This window comes from Mytilus californianus, unplaced genomic scaffold (genome assembly GCF_021869535.1).
Source record: "Mytilus californianus isolate M0D057914Y unplaced genomic scaffold, xbMytCali1.0.p SCAF_3, whole genome shotgun sequence".
Taxonomy (NCBI): domain Eukaryota; kingdom Metazoa; phylum Mollusca; class Bivalvia; order Mytilida; family Mytilidae; genus Mytilus; species Mytilus californianus.
Genome location: NW_026262679.1, coordinates 37879540 through 37899589, shown reverse-complemented (window position 1 = coordinate 37899589; position 20050 = coordinate 37879540). Strand labels below are relative to the sequence as shown.

The window sequence follows — 20050 nt, the reverse complement described above, 5'->3', positions numbered from 1 at the left end:
TGCTCAATCTTTAGTTTTCTGTATAGAGTTTTGTTAATTTAAATTAGGCTTTTTTGTCGTTTTTCTTTTTGGCCATGGTATTATGTTTTCCTGGGCTTGTCATTTTTTGTTGTCCATTTGTATCTTCTCTCTCGTTCTCTCTAAAAGTAAAGAACTGGGTAATATACTATAGAGAACAAGAGGCTGTAAGTTTGACAGCAAATCGATTTTCCTGCATGAAAATGATATTTGCAAATCTGGACCCCAAACAGGATCAAGTAAAAAAAATGATGAATTAATGTAGGGTTCAGAAATGGAAAAGTCAAAATCAAGCTTGACCTGCTATTTATCAATAGTGACATAGTATTGGAATTTAAGAGAGTATATAAGTACACACACATTTCATCAGCAGTTGGTTAAACGGTTGTTGTCTTGTTTCTTCAAAGTATCACAAGATTTTCATCTAAACCTTTTCAAGCTATCGCATGGACAACGCTCTAAGTATCACTTTACGCTACATAACGGTCTATAACTCATCAATAATAAAAGCTGAATTCGTGAAATTCGAACTTGACTTTCTTTTAGTCACAGGAAATAACATGTCTAAATTTGATCAGATGTCGTCAAAGCGTTTTCAAGTCATTGCACGGACAACGCTCAAAGTATCACTTTTCTCTACTTAAAGGTATATAACTCAACAAGATAAAAGCTAAAAATCGTGAAAATCGAACTTGATCTTTATTTAGTCGAAGGAAACAACATATCTTAATTTTGAAAAGATTTTATCAAAGCGTTTTCAAGTTATTGCAGGGACAACGCTCTAAGTATCACTTTTCGCTACTTAAAGGTCTATAACTCAACAACGATAAAAGCTAAAATCGTGAAAATCGAACTTGACTGGAAACAACATATCGTAATTTGAAAAGATTTCGTCAAAACGTTATCAAGCTAATGCACGGACACTTTTTTGCACTAGCACGTCCGGTCGCCCATCAGTACACTACCAAATTAATAACCGGTATTTTTCTTTGGAAATCCGGTAAAAAAACCGAACACGGGATTGGGAATTGTTTACTTTTCAAAAAATCTAAATATAGAGAACACTGTATTATTACGTTTTAAAATATCATATATAATATTAAGACAGCAACACAACGATAGAAATTAAAGAACCTTAGTGAGCGCGCTCACATACCCCACGTCCCCACATTGTCATTGGAGAAATAAAATAAGTGTAATAAAAAAAAAATTGTATCAGAAAAAAAAATTGAATCATAATTTCCTGTCAATATGCACATCTACATAGTATGTCCTCATTATCTACACAGTTTCATGAAATTCTGTTGTGTGGTTTGAGAGGAGTTGCGATGACAAAAGGTTTCAGTAGTATATTGGGCAAATAAGTTCAAAGGGGCGTAACTCCTGGAAAAAAATTGAATCGTAATTTCCTGTCGATATGCACATCTACTTAGTATGTCCTTATTATCTGAAAAAGTTTCATGAAATTCTGTTGTGTGGTTTGAGAGGAGTTGCGATGACAAAAGGTTTCAGTAGTATATTGGGCAAATAAGTTCAAAGGGGCGTAACTCCTAGAAACAAAATTGAATCGTAATTTCCTGTCGATATGCACATCTACGTAGTATGTCCTTATTATCTGAAAAGGTTTCATGAAATTCTGTTGTGTGGTTTGAGAGGAGTTGCGATGACAAAAGGTTGCAGTAGTATATTTGGCAAATAAGTTCAAAGGAGCGTAACTCCTGGAAAAAAAAATGAATCGTAATTTCCTGTCGATATGCACATCTACGTTGTATGTCCTTATTATCTGAAAAGGTTTCATGAAATTCTGTTGTGTGGTTTTAGAGGAGTTGCGATGACAAAAGGTTGCAGTAGTATATTAAAGTAAATAAGTTCAAAGGGGCGTAACTCCTAGAAAAAAAATTGAATCGTAATTTTCTGTCGATATGCACAACTACATAGTATGTCCTTATTATCTTAAAAGGTTTCGTGAAATTCTGTTGTGTGGTTCGAGAGGAGTTGCGATGACAAGAAATAGGACTGACGGACTGACGGACGGACAGACAGACGGACGGACGGGTCAAAAACATTATACCCTCCGCAACTCTTTGCGTGGGGTATAATAAACAATAGACAACTACAGGATAGTCATTAACAATGGAAAGGTGCCTAAACAATAAGTCAATCTCTCAATAGGCCCGATCGCGCGAATTATAAAAATATGGGAATAAATGATACAGAAATATAAAAATAACTGCCATATCGAAACTATAAAGCTTTGACATACGCCAACTGTTGACAGGTTAAGAAAATTCAAACTGATTTTTTTGTTTTTTAGTCTAGTCTTCTCTGAGACTACTATAACACATATTATCTGTGGTCTAATTTACTTCTTTATAAATGAAATCAGTTTATCTATAGTAGAAGTTTGCTCTTAAAAGTCGAGAAATGAGATGTTGAAATATCTATCCTGCCTTATGTTCCAATTGGCCGCTGTATCCTTCGGGTGTATCCAACCTTGATGTGTGACGAAAATAATTCAGTAAACTTTAAGTGTTGGCAGGGAGGCTGTTCAGAGGCTGTATTGTTCTCCTTATTTAAGCTCACAACAGTTCTAACGTCCTGACTTTGCCTGTGGGTGGAAATCTCAAATGTCATATGTAACATGAGCAACACGACGGGTGTCACATGTGGAGCAGGATCTGCTTACCCTTCTGGAGCACCGGAGATCACCACCCCCAAGTTTATGGTGGGGTTCGTGCTTCTCAGTCTTCAGTTATCTATGTTGTGTTTTGTGTACTGTTTTTTGTCAGTTGGTCTTTTCTTTTTTAGCCATCGCGTTGTCAGGTTATTTTTGACTTTTGACTTATGTCCATTTGGTATGTTTCACCCCTCTTTTCATACATGAGATTAATGTATTTCTTTTTTTTTTTCTTTCTTTTTTGTTATGGAAACGAAACTATTTTTACCACTTCCCTTCTGAAAAAAAACATTTTTTTTTCTCCAAAAAATTAAAAACCAAACAGTTAAATAGAAAATAGTAAGTACACAATGTTATACATGGCTATAAACTTTTTTAAATATGCGTCATAACCACAGACCGTTATAAAATATCTGTTTCACAAATGACGGCGGACATGTTCCTTGGTAACCACAATCCCGTCCTCTTTTTTTCAATGTGTGCAACATGTGGAGCAGGATCTGCTGATCTTTCCTCGGTTATAGGTGGTGTTTCCGTTGCAATTCTTTTTAAACAGTGTTTTGTAGACTATTGGGGTTTTTTTTTGTCGTTTTTCGTTATTTGCCATGATTGTCGAGCTTCGATTTTGAATTCTTCCGTTGATATCTTCCACCTCTTTGTTTTTGGTAATAGATTAGAGATAGATATTCTGTGAAACAAATCCAGATACATATTATAGTTTATTGTTTCCTTGTTCTGGATACCTGTATTTACTGAGGAACATACCTAAACCTGCAAATTTAGTCTGACCATAACAAATGAAGTCAAACTTATGCAACTGTGATAGAGTCAGATCAAAGGACGTAGGTTTCAACAAGGTCCTTGATCAGCCCATTGACTAACTCTAAATCTTTTAAACAGCTTTACCATCAATCTTATTTCACTATTTGATGGGGTTCGTGTTTCTCAGTCTTTAGTTTTCTATATTTTTATGCCAGGGCGTTGTCATTTTGTCATCCATTTTGGTATCTTCGTCCTCCCTTTTTTAAACTTCAACAATTCGAACATATGACCAATGTCAATAATTGAAAGTATATTATAAAGAATGTTATTCATTTACTTACTTTTGATCGAATGCTACATCATAATATATAATTGTAATGAACTCAATACGGAAAAACTTGAGTACGTTATTAGTCTATTTATCGTTACTGTTTATTATTGGTATTTGGTCAAAACGATGAAACGAAAACGAAAGTAGATGCTAATATTTTTAACAACAGGGATTTTCCATATTATAAGAGGAAACTAATAATCAAATTGAAGGTTTGTATATTACAGCAAAATGATTACTTAATTCATAAATAAAAAAAGAACCTACTCTGTTATTCATTCTGGTAACCTCGAAGTGATATTTTAAAAAGGCCTTTGAAATTTGATAGATTTTCAAGCTACTTTTGTTTTCAAGAATCATATTAGTTATAGCTTTACTCTGTTCCTTTGCTGGTATGTGGTTCCGCCTAGATTTAGATGTTTTCACAAAGGTGTGTCCCGGGTTATTCAGTTTCCTCTACTAATAAATATACCATGATCTATATATGACTATTAACTTTTAATATGCATCATAACCACAGGGCTCAATCACTGCTGACATATTAACTAATAACAAATTATGAAAGAAAATTTTTAAAACAGTAACTCATATTTACTCAAACTCATTTATATATATTTATTAAACAACTTGTATACTGAGTGTGGTATTTAATGAATAAATACGACGGAACTGACACAAATTTTTAAAAGAGCTGACACAAAATTGATTTCTTGTTTAAAGAAAGATAACTCTATTATATAAATATGTTCTCAACAGAAACAAAAACGAGGTTTCCATTCGTTTGATGTGTTGGAGCTTTTGATTTTGCCATTTGATAAGTAACTTTCCGTTTTGAATTTTCCTTGGAGTTCGGTATTTTTGTTATTTTACTTTTTTACAGTTATTAAACATATTAAATTGCATGTATTACTATTTAACAATTGAATAATTATAGATAAATGTTACAACAAGACTGATAACTTTCTCAGTGCAAAAAGTTGGAGTATTATACGAATCCATGTATTGCTAAGAATTAGGCCTATGTCCAATGTGGACCAATGTCTAGCCTTGTTGTTACTTATGAAATGGAGTCTACTTAATCCCCCTATTGTAAATAATCATCTTAATTAAACTTTTTCATCATGTTTATTGCTAATACTACCTAAGGCAGTTTATATATGAAGCCCCTATGGAATATAAGAGTAATGGGCCTATGCATATTTATTAAATAAGTGGTGATGGTTTGGTGGTTTGGCCGGAGGGGAGGTCCTTTGACTTTTAACCAGCATATTTTTTTTAAACCAGTTGGATTTTTAAATCAGACTTGGCAAGATATCTTTGTACGTTAAAATTAACTCATTGATGAATGCCCAATACATGTAAATATATACAAGACTAAGAGTAAGAGAAAAAAAGAAAGGAAAACTTATGGAGACGTGTAATGTTCAAATAAAGGAATCATGCTTACCAGCAAATAACCTTGTATTCGTTCAAAACTGCAGTCAAAATGATAAATGTATTGCCTAAAAAAGGGACAGGGGTCAAATCTTTCCTTGTTAATCTGTTGGTAAAAAAGTAAACTGCTATAGATTTAGTAATATTTATGATGTATACTTCTGTACTTTCAGTAACATTACAACAATGGCAGAGAGTTTAGTACAACTTCCAGAATGGGCATACCAAGCATTAGATACAGATAGTCAGGAGGTATAAACTGTAAAATAAGATTGTTATCCAGACATGAATAACAATGTGTAAAATTTTCTTTTAAAAAAAATATGTGAATTATTTTGTAAATGAATATATGTTTAATGTTGCTGTCTCAATGACAAATACCATAGTCTCTGACAATATAGTCTACTATTTCAGTACAAAAATGTAAAAAATGAAGGGGCAGTGATTTTATAAACAATTTGCCAATTTGACCAAACTAATCATTTCAAACATCAGTTGAGATCAGATTGATTAAAGTTTAAAATAAGACAATATATAGAAATTACAGCCATTTTTTTGGGGGGATCATATCTTGTAGAAATATTGATTTGTTTGCTTGTTTTTGTCTGAATATTAAATGCTGTTCAATGAAGCAGAATTTGTAGTTTGACAGTTGTGGTACATTGAGATTTTTAACATTGACAGTTTTGAAAGTTTTGGTTGTATTGACAGTTTTAGTAGTATATTCAGGTATGGTAGTATTGAAGTTTTGTTAGTCATGTGTATTTGGAATTCTGGTAGTACTGACAGTTCGGTAGTATTTGTAGATCTGGTAGTTTTGACAGTTTTGGTAGAATATGCAGATCTTCCAGTATATACAGTTTTGGTAGTATATTCAGGTATGGTAGTATTGATGTTTTGATAGTCATGTGTATTTGAAATTCTGGTAGTACTGACAGTTCGGTAGTATTTGTAGATCTGGTAGTTTTGACAGTTTTGGTAGAATATGCAGACCTGCCAGTATATGCAGTTTTGGTAGTATATTCAGGTATGGTAGTATTAAAGTTTTGATAGTATTTATATTTCTGGGAGTATTGACAGATTTGGTAGAAAATGCATTTTTGGCAGTATTAACATTTCTAATTGAATTTGCAGTTTGATAATATTGACGGCTTTGGTAGTATATAGTTTAGACAGTTATGACAGTTCTTGGTAGTATATGCAGATCTAATAGTATATGCAGTTCCTGTAGTATGGGCAGCTTTGGTAGTATTTGCAGTTTTGGTAGTAAAGAAGGTGTGTGTGTTATTTACAGATCGGACATTATTGACAGTTTTAAAAGTATTTGATTGACATTTTTTATAGTATTTGCAGTTGTGGTATTATTGACGGATTTGGTAGTATTTGCAATTCTGGTGGTAATGACAGTTTTGATAGTGTATGCAGATTTTAATAGTAGTCTTGACAGTTTTGGTAGAAAATGCATCTCCTTATTTTGATATATCTGGTAGTATTGGCATTATGACAGTTTTGATAGTTATCATCTTAAAATATATACAAAGTTTTTAGGACTTAGTGCAACTAACAGTAAGCAGAAAGTAATATCCAATAGCCTTACTTATCGCACCTCGGGTGAATTAGTGATGTTGTGATTGGTTTGATGCTGTCACGTGGTGACCCACTATGAATCCGTAAGGGGTCAGAAGATTTCATTGGGGTATCATCTTCTATAAATGTTATTGTAGTTCATTGTTTATTTTTATCAAAACTTGGCAGGAAAAGTTCCGTGTGATAAATTCGTTATACGGTTGACTACTGACCGTATAGTCACTTATGTCTATGCTTTGGGAGATCGACTAACCATATATAATAAAAGGTGGCTAACGAATGTCAAGACCGTCTCCGCTTCGGACCCTTTTGTCACCATTAACTTAAAGTAAAATACTCCCTACCTTATATGAATCATTTTATGGAATATTTTCCTTTAAAACTACGCATATTTCAAAGCAACCCCAGTTTTCCTCTTCATGATAATCTTACTAGTATTCACTAAACCGTTGTGTAAACTTGACCTACAAACTTCTCACTTATGGATTTTACTAATTCTCTATGGATCTGTAGGGGGTCAGCAGCAAACCATATAACTTACAGTCTGGGCCCTCTTTGAAGAGTTTATGAATCATTTGATATTTATAGTAATTTTGTGAATATTGTATATTTGTCCATATGTCCATACGTCCCAAAACATTTTCCGTAGCATTTTTCTTAGAAAGTTCAATTTTTTCTCAGGAAGTACAAATTAGAGCTTCCTGAAATTTTTTATCAGTTTGCATGTGAACATGCTATACCGTGCAATGCAGTTCAGATTCATCGATCCTCGGGTTACCGAATACTTATATATTCTAACACATAATTACCATGTGCGAAATTTTCGTCGCAACTACAATTTACAACTTCTCGAAAGTTGCTATCGAGCTTCGTGTGAACTTGCTTTATCGTGTGATGAGTTTTCAACTTCATCGCTGATCAACTTCCTGTTAATCGAATTATAAACGCGGGTGTATCTTCTCTTATTTTCTCTAAATATCAAAAATGTATAAAATATTAGGCATATATAGAACATGCAAAAAGTGTTTGATCTTTATTTATACTAATGACTTCATATTGACTGATGTTAAAAAAAAACTTTTTTATAAAGGTCAAAGAGGCAGCAGAAAATTCCGATAATCACTCTCTGTTAAAAGTGGATGTGAAGGGCAAATTGACTAATAATGAACCATGCCAGTTTATCATGGATGTCAATGGAAATAGTTGTAATATTTATCAGACAGAGATAACCCGAGTGAGAAGTTGTTTATTGAAAAAAGTTGGGGGTGAAAATGGTGATACAAAGTATGGTGTACAGATATCTACTATGATTGGAGTTGATTTTGTCTGGTTCCTGATATTATTTGAGTCATTAGATGATACCATGAAGGTTTTGAACATTTGCCGTCGGAGTTTACACTCAAAAGGTGGATACATTGATTATCTTTGTCCAAAATGGACAGGTAGTCTAGAAATCCAGGTGTCCACTTTACAAGGAGGTTTCTCAGATGATATCCCTGAAGAGAGTTATACTATCATTTTGGATGAAGAAGCGTTCTTTTTGTTCCGAGACTTCAATAAAAGACTGCCGGACTTTTTTTTAATGTTTTACAAAGAAGGCACAGACCATAGTATAGAAAGAGCCCTTGTACAACACTATAGCAATGATATCGTACTGGAAAGTGTCAAGATGAAATTTGTCATAAAAAATGCTGTAGGTATTTATTGAAAAAAAATATAAATTTCATCTAAACTCTACCAACCTTTTTGTTTTTAATTAGTGTATAAATTTTTTTTAAAATATCACTTCGAGGAAAAGAAAATGAATTTGTGTGCATACAATAGATAAGCCAATTCCAAAGATAATTTTTAAATGAAAAGTTTTCAAATTAATTCCCTATTGAAGGATCATCTTTTCTGAACTGTCAGTAATATAAAAATAAATGCATTTTCTTAAAAAATAAAAAGTGAAAACAAAATGCATGTACATTAAAGATCTTTTTTTATTAAAGGTTGGCTATAGCAGTTTTACTGAAGCTATCAAAATGATCAAACCAAAACCAAAGCAGATCTTTGAAGGTAAGTAAAAACATGTATTACTTGATGTAAGCTCAGTTATTTAGACCTTTTTCTAACCAGATAGTTGTTCTTGCTGAGAAGTAATGCTTGACATAACAATGTTTGCCCAAGAAATTATTGCCATGATTTTAAAATTTAAACATGAAAATGATAGCTGACATGTCAATCTCCATGAAATTCAACAAAAACCGCCAATTGATTTGATTTTAACAATTAAAGTGTGTTGTAGAGAAATGAAGCCTTGCAAGAACTACTACTGTTACCAGATAAGTTCACTCAGATCATTTAAAGTATTGTCAATGTGACAAATAATTAACAATAGTGAAACACTGTTCTAGGATTTTACTGCTATCAAAAAGCAATAATTTACACAAGTGAATTTAAATAAAAAGGTAGGATGTGAAATAAATTGATTGGCTGCTTATGTCCAGTGGAAAAATGATGGCATACTCAGGTCTATAACATGTTAATGACATATTACTGCGCACTGCTTTGTAGTAGATGAACACATTGCGTCAGATAATAATTTACTTACTCACAAGGTTAGAGTCTAGAGCTAGAAGATATATGAATTATCTTACTTCAAGACTACTATTCTTGTTTTTGCTACTAAATGTGGTGTCCCTGATGGAATGCCAAAATTAAATGCTTTAATTTAACCTGTCTTGTGAATGCACCTGCAACCCTTTGCCCTTTAAGTGAGCATGTTTAAATCGTAACTCCAAGGAAATTGCTATGGGATTATTGAAAGCTGTTTTAGACAAAATTTGTCTGAAGGAAATGAATTGTGAATGTTCTGTATTAAGAAATGTTTGTCTATAATATTTTTCTTTTTACTTCAGATCATTCAAAGATTGCCAAATATCTTACAGATTTAGAACAAAGTAAGTCACTCATAATATTACATTGATGTAACAATGTATAATAGGATGAGAAACACATGTGAATTAAAAGAGTGTTCTTTTTTTTTAATTTTTGAAAAAATATTGGTCATGTGAGTATTTTTTTAAAAAGAAAAATAAATTTAAATTAGAGACAATTTTGAATGAATACTCAAATTTCAAGAGATATTATGTTTACCATATTGTAATAAAAATAGACATTTTCTGTATTGTCAAAATTGGAGTTAATTTTTAGGCCTCCAAATGGAAAGATTTGTTGTAAAACCTATTTTACTTTGGCTTCTGTTATACTGAATTTTTATGATTAAATTGTTATACAATTTAAAAACAATTCGTACAAATCAATACAGAAATGAACCTATTAAGTAATCTAAAAATAAGCTAAAATATTGTGTCAGGAATTTGCGTAATCATCCATAGTTTGAGAATAGTTGGTTAAGTTTAATAAAAGAAAGAACTTTTTTTATTCAAACAATTATATATGGAAAGTGAAAAATAAGAAAATTCTTTTCATTCAAGTTCAAGATTTGACACCCCACTCAGTATACTGACCTTTAAATGGGTGATTTTATGTTTTCGGGTAAGATAATAGAAGGTACTCACTGTTATTGAGAGAGTATGAAAATGAAGTATCTGTGTGATGGGTTTAAATCCTGATGTACTTACAAATACGTACATGTTATTTTTAATTTACAGTTAATCATGATGAAAATGTCAGCCAAGAACTTCAGAAAAGACAAGGTATTTATTTTAAACACTTAGCAACGTCTCACCTTTTTTGTCTCGTACATGTAGGCATTCTGTTTTGGGCAGTGGGTCAACAAACTGTTAAAACATGTGATTAGGTCACTCTAAGGGGAACTTCTAATGGTAAGTCAATGATATTTGGTTAGCAGTATTATAGGTTGCACTTTGTAAATACAGCTGTTTCTCAAACCACGCCTCTTTTGGGGAGATATTTAATATTCATAGGTATGTTAATTTGTTAACGTACTGGTTCCCATTGATGATCTCTGTGTTTCATCTCATAGAGACATCACTTGGGAATGTAACCAGTATAGATAAACATGGTAGCGGCTAAATTTTAATTCTTAGGAGGTCCAAAAATGGAGGTAAGGGTAGTATAGAATTTTAGTATAAGTTTAAACTCTTAGAAGTTCAGGGCATATAAATGTTGAAAATATGCCGCACAGCCCTATATTTTGACCTTTGAATAAAATAGTAGTGCATATAAACTTTCCGTTCTGGGATATTATTTTTCACGAAACTTCATAGTAAAAGTGTCACAGTTTTAGCCGCAAAGGGAGTTCCTATGGGAAATTGCATTGTCTGTATTTACAGAATTGCAACCTATATAGGGTTAAAAAATAGAACATACAGAATTTCACAAAATCTGGTTTATCTCAGAGATTTTAAAGAATTTAACTCAAATATGAAGTTTTATAAATATTTCATGAAGATTGAGAAAATCCTGGGCCTTAACTATGATGACTCAGCATAAATTCACAGTTTACAGTATGCATGGTTTACTTAAAGCCCTGAATTCAAAATAAATTCATAATATATGCCTATTTGTAATTTAAATTGTTTAGAAGTGCTTATATTTACTCTTCGCAGTAATTGCAACTCATTGATCCTTCCTAAATATTTCTGGTGGGGTGTTTTTGTCCTGTCGATAACCCAAAAGTAAGCCGTAACGCCTAAATGTGCTTTTTTGTGACTGCGGCATAAAAAAGTACAAGCTAGAATTACAAAAAGACCTCAGTAAAACTTACAATAGTGTGTTCTATCCTAAATATGTAGTAAATATTTCACATTGCTAGAAACAGGGAAAAAAAATAGGAAATGTGAGGCCCCAGGGGCAAAAAACAGAGGAAAATGCCTACCCCTGAGTCATAAAATAGATAATTTAACTTGTAAATGCTATGATTTTTTTATTTTAAAGGTCTTTTATAAAGTAAACAATAACTGTGCTAGGAAGTTATGCAAAAATCAGATGTAAGCAGTCATTTCAATCAAACTTTTAGTGAATTTATGCACCAGACTGATATCTTCATAAATACAACTTTTGCAAATATGCCTTTGTTTAAACACTTCTAGGACATATATTAACTAACTTATGTTAGATATATGGTTAGGGATGATACTGTTGTGACAAGAATTCTAAACTGACCATTTGAGGCAGAAATTGTGAACTTTCATTGACAAATAGGCATACAGTAAGATGTGGACTGGAGACACAGGCAGGATTGGATACTTTGTATAATCTTGAATGTTGGAATGCTTAACTACTAAACAATACATTTATAGTATTCTAAAATGCTTTCAATTTGTTATCAGAATAGTTTCAAACAGGTTTTAGACAGTTCATGTCAGAAAACATGCACATAGGGTAAGCTGGCAATAATTAGAGTCTTGTTTTCAAAATCTTTAAAAAATTGAAACAGGGGTAGGGGTATAAAATGTACTGTAAAAGGAGACTTAGAGTATATGCAGTGATTTCTTTAAGGCTATAATTCTGATAAATAAGTATTGTTGTGAGAAAAAGTGTTTTTAGAGAGTTTTCTATTTGAATAAATGTTTGTATAGGTTGCACTTTGTAAATACAGCTGTTTCTCAAACCACGCCTCTTTTGGGGAGATATTTAATATTCATAGGTATGTTAATTTGTTAACGTACTGGTTCCCATTGATGATCTCTGTGTTTCATCTCATAGAGACATCACTTGGGAATGTAACCAGTATAGATAAACATGGTAGCGGCTAAATTTTAATTCTTAGGAGGTCCAAAAATGGAGGTAAGGGTAGTATAGAATTTTAGTATAAGTTTAAACTCTTAGAAGTTCAGGGCATATAAATGTTGAAAATATGCCGCACAGCCCTATATTTTGACCTTTGAATAAAATAGTAGTGCATATAAACTTTCCGTTCTGGGATATTATTTTTCACGAAACTTCATAGTAAAAGTGTCACAGTTTTAGCCGCAAAGGGAGTTCCTATGGGAAATTGCATTGTCTGTATTTACAGAATTGCAACCTATAAGCATTGACATATATCTCATTGTCATGGAGATTATTTGTTGGCCCTGAACCTTCAGTCATGGTTGATTGACTGTGGATGTTTTGCGTAGTTTACATGTGTTAAAGTATTACTATATTAACCTCAAAATTAGAATTTTACTTTCAAAATTACATACAGGCGAGACATATATGTGTGTCAAAATAAATTTGATACACACATGTACACTTAATTTTTATAAAGACCATTTAATTTAATTTGATACGAAAATTAAGGAAACTTTCACTCTCCGGCACTTTTTGAAAATTTCTCTGATTGTCTTTTTTTTCACAAATTGTTTTGGTACATACAAATTGGTTGGACTGGAACAGAATGATGATTTTTGTTAAGAATTTGTTATAAATTAAAATGCTTCTACTCTGAAAAATATATATTGTTGTTTCTTAAATGTGCACATGGTTCTCCTGAAATTATAATACACTGTTTATATATATATATATATATATATATATATATATATATATATATATATATATATATATATATATATATATATATATATATATATATATATATATATTAGGCTAAGTTGACCCTAAATGGATTTGGCTATTATTTTATGTGTTCATGTAGCTCTTCAGCTGTTTCGGCTCTTATAAATCATTGGCTTTTAAATTTTCGACATTGAGCGCTGTTGATGGTAAATCTAGAAAAGCGCATCGGATGCTTGAAATTTATAAAATATTGTTTTCATTATCTCGAACTGCAACGCATCATTTCCTTTTAAATTTTAACAAAATGATTGCATATAATGATATAATTGTGAAGTCATTATCTTGAACATTATTTCTTTGATTTATTAATTTTCTTAATAATTGTAAATAATAGCTTTGTTTCTTTTTAGAGAAGAATCATAATATATCCATGTTCCAAAATGGACTTGATAGCATACTTCTTTGTTAGATCGACTTGGAATATATTTTTTTCTGTACCATTTATAAACTAATCAGATGTTTAGTTCATCTATTTCTTCTTCAGAAAACCCCTCAGGATCAAGATACAGACAAGGTAGAAATAGGACATTAAAATAAGAGAATATATTTAAAGCGTCAAAATTGATTGCTTCTTCAATGATTAATTACTTCTAAACAGTTACTGGCTAAAATTAAAATGTTTAATTATAAGTGTCATTTAGAATTTGAAGTTTAACCTTGCTAAATGATATTATATAATGACTGTTTAAGAACAATTACAGGCTCAAACCTTGAAGTGAAAATCTAAAGCAAAATATCATGATACTAATATGATGATATGAAAAATACATTGTGGTCACAAACATATATGAAAAACACATTGTCGTTACACACATATATTAAACTGATTCAAATAGTTAGTGTACACCTTCGAATATAATTAAATGAGGTTATATATAATATATTCATTTCAGACTATGAGACAGAATGGGGAGAACAATCAAACACTTCTGAGGCTGGGAATCAAGCTTCTGTAATATCAAGTAAGTTTAGACCTTAAAACATGCACAAACTGACATTGGAGAGACCATACATTAGAACCATTATAGCAAGTAGGTGCAGATCCCATAGTTCAAAAAGTGAAATGAGAACACCATTTTCTCATTGAACAGTCACACATCATAGAAGAGAGAACCATTCAATATAGCATGTAAGTTAATATCGCAAAGAACAGCCACAAAATGACTGAGTTGAAAATCATTCGTTATATCCTGTAATGTTATGTCGCATAGAACAGCCAAACACTGAAAAATGAGAAAACAATTCAATGTATCCCATACTTTCATATCTCATAGAACAGTCAAAAATGACAAAGAATAGAACCGTTCATTATAGCCTGTAAGTTAAAATCTAATAGAACACCCATAAAAAGGTAAAGGGGAGAACCTTTCACTGTAACCAGCTGTAAGTTTATATCTCATAGAAAAGTCATAAGATGAAAGAAAAGTGACCAATTATTATAGGCTGAAAGTTTATGTATAGAACAGTCATAAACTGACAGAGGAGAGAATCATTCAGAATAGCCTGTAAGTTTATATTACATAGAACAGCCATAAATGGACAGAGAAGAGAATCATTTATTATAGCCTGTAAGTTTATATCCCATAGAACAACCATAAACTGACAGAGAAGAGAAATATTTATTATAGCATGTAAGTTTATATCGCATAGAACAGTCATACACTGACAGAGGAGAGAATAATTCATTAAAGCATGTAAGTTTATATTGTATAGAACAGTCATACAATGACTGTTGAGAGAATAATTAATTATAGCATGTAAGTTTATATCGCATAGAACAGTCATACACTGACAGAGGAGAGAATACTTCATTAAAGCATGTAAGTTTATATTGTATAGAACAGTCATACAATGACAGAGGAGATAATAATTCATTATAGCATGTAAGTTTATATCGCATAGAACAGTCATACACTGACAGAGGAGAGAATACTTCATTATAGCATGTTAGTTTATATCGCATAGAACAGTCATAAACGGACAGAGAAGAGAATCATTTATTATAGCATGTAAGTTTATATCGCATAGAACAGCCATAAACTGACAGAGGAGAGAATACTTCATTAAAGCATGTAAGTTTATATTGTATAGAACAGTCATGCACTGACAGAGGAGAGAAAAATTCATTATAGCATATAAGTTTATATCGCATAGAACAGTCATACACTGATAGAGGAGAGAATAATTCATTATAGCATGTTAGTTTATATCTTTATATCGCATAGAACAGTCATAAACTGACAGAGGAGAGAATTATTCAATATAGCCTATAAGTCTATAACTTATTGAAAATCACAAGCCAGACACAAAAATGTATTGCTATAAAAACACTATGATTATATCTCATGAAACAATTCCAGTCCCTCAAGAAAGAGAACCAAGCTTCTTTGCAAATAAGTTTATATTGCATAGAATAATGCTTAACTGGCAAGGGAGTGACCAAACGAACAATATTTCTTGTTTGATTATATGTTAATGAACAAATACAAGATGATAAAGTGGGAAATATACCGTTTATACATTATAGTAAGTAAATAAACATTTCATAGAAATAAACTAAAACTGAAAGGAAGGATCAAAGGTAACATTTTTTTTCAAATGTTTGTAAAATGAAATATTTTGCATTTCCAGGGGAGTTAGATCAAGCTTTGGAGAGCTTATCGGTTAACGAAGATTTGAGTTTACCTTGGATAGTGGCTGAAGATGAAATGAAATTAATGCTAGAAAATCCAGAGGCATTAGAAGACAGCATGACAGATATGTTATCTGGTGGTAAGTTGAGCTGAATGCAATATTTAAGAATTACGGGTGATAAACTATTAGAGAGTGAGGCAACACTGAATTCCTAACAGGTTTTAAGACAACACAAAAGATAATGTCATAAAAAATTTCACTGAAAAAAAGTATTTTCAACTTAAATATTTTCTGTTTATTTGCTTTCAGGGTTAGATCCAAATGATGCAAACCATTTAATGAAAAGTTTTAGTGAAATCAAAGAACATCTTACACGCCAAAGGTGAGTTACATGAGATAAGGACATGGAAGGAATTAACATTTCTACTGTCAAAGGTTTAGTTTAGATATGCAGAAAAATGGGCATGACTGTCTTACACTAGTCAATTTATTTTGAACTGAAATGTTCATTTTGATTTGAACCGATCTTAAAGACTGATCAATGAATTAGTAATTCATGTTTATTCTTTCATTCAAATTTTCATATCCACAACGGTAAATTAAGGTCTGATATATTTATTGTTAGTTGGCTGTTATTGACCTGTTATGACAGGCTCTGTGAACACACAAAGTCTTTGCAGAGGGGTGTCTGTTTGTCTGTGTGGGATGTATACAGACACAGCCACATCTGTTTTGCTGTGTAAAAACTAACGTATATAGCCATGTTCAATTGGTGAAAATTGAGTCATTGAACACAATAAAGATACATAATTGAAACTGATATGATTGTTTTACAAGAGGATGGTATGGCTCAATGTAAGACCTGGTTCAGTTAACCATTTATTCAAAAATTAACCAAGTCCGGACTATCATAGCCAGTAGCAAACTATTCCCATGAAAAATGTTTGAAAAGATTTCCTCAAAACTAGCCAGTATATATATAGAATTTTATTTTATAAACCAAGCATTCTAATTCCCAATTCCTACCTTTGGAACACAGAAAAAGCATAATTATTGGAACAGTAACTGAATGGCAGTGCGTGTAAATGTCTTAACAGTACTGAGTTTACCACTAACATAATCATGCTGACTCATTGACACAGACATATTAATGAGCACTTTATAGTCAGACCTTCCCACAACAACAAAACAATCCCGTTTTACCTTTCAAAATAATATTCCAAATAATAGTTGCCTCGTACGTATACCTTTATTATGTGTTCTGCATATTTATATTGTGAGATATCATCTGTGAGTTACATAATGAAACTGTTATGGCATGTTCTTGAAGTGAATTATATCAGCTAAGCAACTGATATGTTTACAATTTCCATATAAGGATAATCTGACAAATCCATTTATTTGGTTTCATTGTTTGGTTTTCATGATTGAAAGTAGACTTTTTCCCTTTTTTACACACCAACCAAAATAAGACTTAATGAGTTTGGGTTATCAATGTAGGGTCAAACATAATGACGTTGTGGAAATTCATGTTCAAAGTTATCTAGTCCAGGTTAAACACAACTTATGTGACAAAGCCTTGCTGTTGGATTTTACTAATAGCTGAGCAGGGTCATACAGGTGCAAGGAAGATAGATAAAATTTAATATAAAAGATCACAGAACATATCACCTGTTATTGATAAATTTCTTGAAAAAAGGTGTTTATGTCACAGAAAATGTTACCGTTTAAAAAATTGTCAAAAAGAAATAAAAAGAATTGGAAAAATATCTTTCTGTTTATATATATGTCACCATTGATTATGTTATTTCAGATATGATCTTGCTTTGTCTCGTCTGAAAGGAACAAAGACTGTATTCCAGGAATCAGCAGTCCCAGAAATAAAGAGACTGATAGGAACTGATGAACTTGAACTTCTGAAGAAATTGTATTTTCACTCTTTAATCGAAGGCTTATGAAGAAAATATTATCATGATTATAATACTGCACCTATTCATCAAACTAAGAAATATTATTTAGTCTTTAACTAAAGATTTTTGAGATATTGGCTGGATTATTATTAGAAATAGTTTATGGTAGCAGGAATCAAAAACCTTTTGGTTAAAATTGCTATTTTATCACATTCATCTTTAATATGTCTTCTTTTATCTGAAGACTCTGATTTCACATAGTTTTTGTTTTGTAGAAAAGCACAGTTTGATTGTATAAAACAAGTTTTGTAAGTGATTTTTGATTTTCTTCAAGGACGAAAATGCGAAACATTATACTTTGTTGTGACAGAAGTTCAACTAATTTTTTTTGACTCTCTATCGTACCAAAGTTTGTGTAACGTCATCAGTTTTCGTCAAACTGGCAATAACATTTTCCCAATATCAATGCAATATCATTTTGACCGTCGTGAGTTTAAAAAAAAAGTTTTATTTTAAGATAATCATTGTGTACTAATATTACTATTAGTATTTCTTTTGATATACTTTTACATTACTGATCTCGACTAGTGAAACCTTTCATTTAAATATATTTTGTGTTTAAGTGAAAATTTATGCAAATGGTTAATTTTTACCTACATTTTTTACATGATTTTTTTAAAGTTCTGTAACTCATGGATCATTAGTGTGTTTGTCTCTCATATAGTCATAACAATGGAAACATTTAAGATATATACATATATAATATACTGAAAGTTGTGAATTTCTTATCACATTTTATCGGTGAAAATTGAAGTGTGAAATTCCATAAAATATGCATAGCATTTTGTATAACAAATGCGAAAAAGGTAAAGTTCTTGACAACACAAATACGGAAACATAGGGGGGGGGGGGGGCTAAAAAAATGTAAATGTAATACTAAAAATGTCAAAGTAGACAGTCAATCAAACAACAGACATGTTCATACAGTGGAGAGAGTGAAGTATTTGTATTTACATATTAAGCTTTATTAACATGCGTAATTTTGGGTCCTCAATGCTCTTCAACTGCCACCTTAAATTGGCCTTTTTAACTTTTTTGATTCGAGCGTCACTGATGAGTATTTTGTAGACGAAACGCGCGTCTGGCGTACAAAAGTTTAAGCCTTGTATCTATTATGAGTTATTATTTAGTGTATAATGTAATTCGATTTTACATGTCATTCAGATCACATATGCTTATTAATCAAGCTAATGAGAATAAATCATTTCTAAGTTTGTCCTATACATGACTTATTATAACTTTTTTTATAATGATTTTACTTTTATTAAATTCATGTACATGTTTTATATAAAGAAATTGTATTCCATAACAAAGTTTTAAATTTAGTGATTTTGTTATAGAATAATCTAATTTAGGGCATGACCCATGAATGATTTTAAATAAATTTTGCATTTGAAAACAATTCTGATTTTAGTTACACATGATAGTGAATGTAAAACAAGACAAAAACAAGAAAATATGCCTCAAAACAAATAAACAGTACTAATATTGACATTCTTAATTTACTATAATCTACACAGGTAAAACGTTGAATCATTTTATCATCAGATATATTCCCCATAGTGTAGTAATATTATGATGGTAAAGATATTAATAAGATTTACAGAGAGGCCAGCAATACCAAAGGGACCTCCGAAAACAAACTGACAATGCCATGGGAAATATGAACAACGACCAAAAGACAAACAACAGTATACAAAATACAACATAGAAAACCAAAGAATGAGCACCATGAACCCCACCAAAAACCGGAGGTGATCTCGGGTCCACCGGAAGGGTAGGCAGCTTTTACTCCACATGTGGCAGCTGTTGTGTTGCTCATGTAAGCAAACACCCGGTGATTAGTCTAATTCGGTAGGTCACATTTGAGGAAAAGTTGACGTGATTGTGGTTACAAAACCTGGAACATATATGTCGTCATCTGTGAAACAGATATTCAATAACGGTCAAACAACTCGTGATGGCGTCCGTAAAATTTTCAAAGGGATGATTTCAACTTCACCACTTGGAACTCTTGGTCTTATAGATTCCATGTAAGCAGCAACCCTCTATCAAGGAAATTATGATAGGAAATGCAAGCTGTGGAATATCGTATCCACTGGGAGA

The 20050-nt window shown here is 31.7% G+C and overlaps 1 protein-coding gene across 1 annotated transcript; it reads left to right on the top strand.

Annotated features, from left to right (window-relative positions):
* The first annotated feature begins 3920 nt into the window (after window positions 1-3920).
* Window positions 3921-19346, top strand: LOC127734503 (uncharacterized). Its single transcript, XM_052244408.1, has 11 exons — window positions 3921-4000; window positions 5396-5474; window positions 7900-8502; window positions 8801-8867; window positions 9710-9751; window positions 10466-10510; window positions 13825-13854; window positions 14234-14302; window positions 15972-16112; window positions 16284-16356; window positions 17788-19346. The coding sequence occupies exons 2-11, from the start codon at window positions 5409-5411 to the stop codon at window positions 17930-17932; spliced, it is 1281 nt and encodes a 426-aa protein (XP_052100368.1). The 5' UTR covers window positions 3921-4000; window positions 5396-5408; the 3' UTR covers window positions 17933-19346.
* The last annotated feature ends 704 nt before the right edge of the window (window positions 19347-20050 follow it).

Excerpts from the sequence above, each read along its gene's own strand:
- LOC127734503 (XM_052244408.1), top strand. The coding sequence starts at position 5,409 with ATGGCAGAGAGTTTAGTACAACTTCCAGAATGGGCATACCAAGCATTA. Across the intron at positions 8,868-9,709 it reads ACCAAAGCAGATCTTTGAAG|ATCATTCAAAGATTGCCAAA; the intron begins GTAAGTAAAAAC and ends TTTTTACTTCAG. Across the intron at positions 16,357-17,787 it reads GAACATCTTACACGCCAAAG|ATATGATCTTGCTTTGTCTC; the intron begins GTGAGTTACATG and ends ATGTTATTTCAG.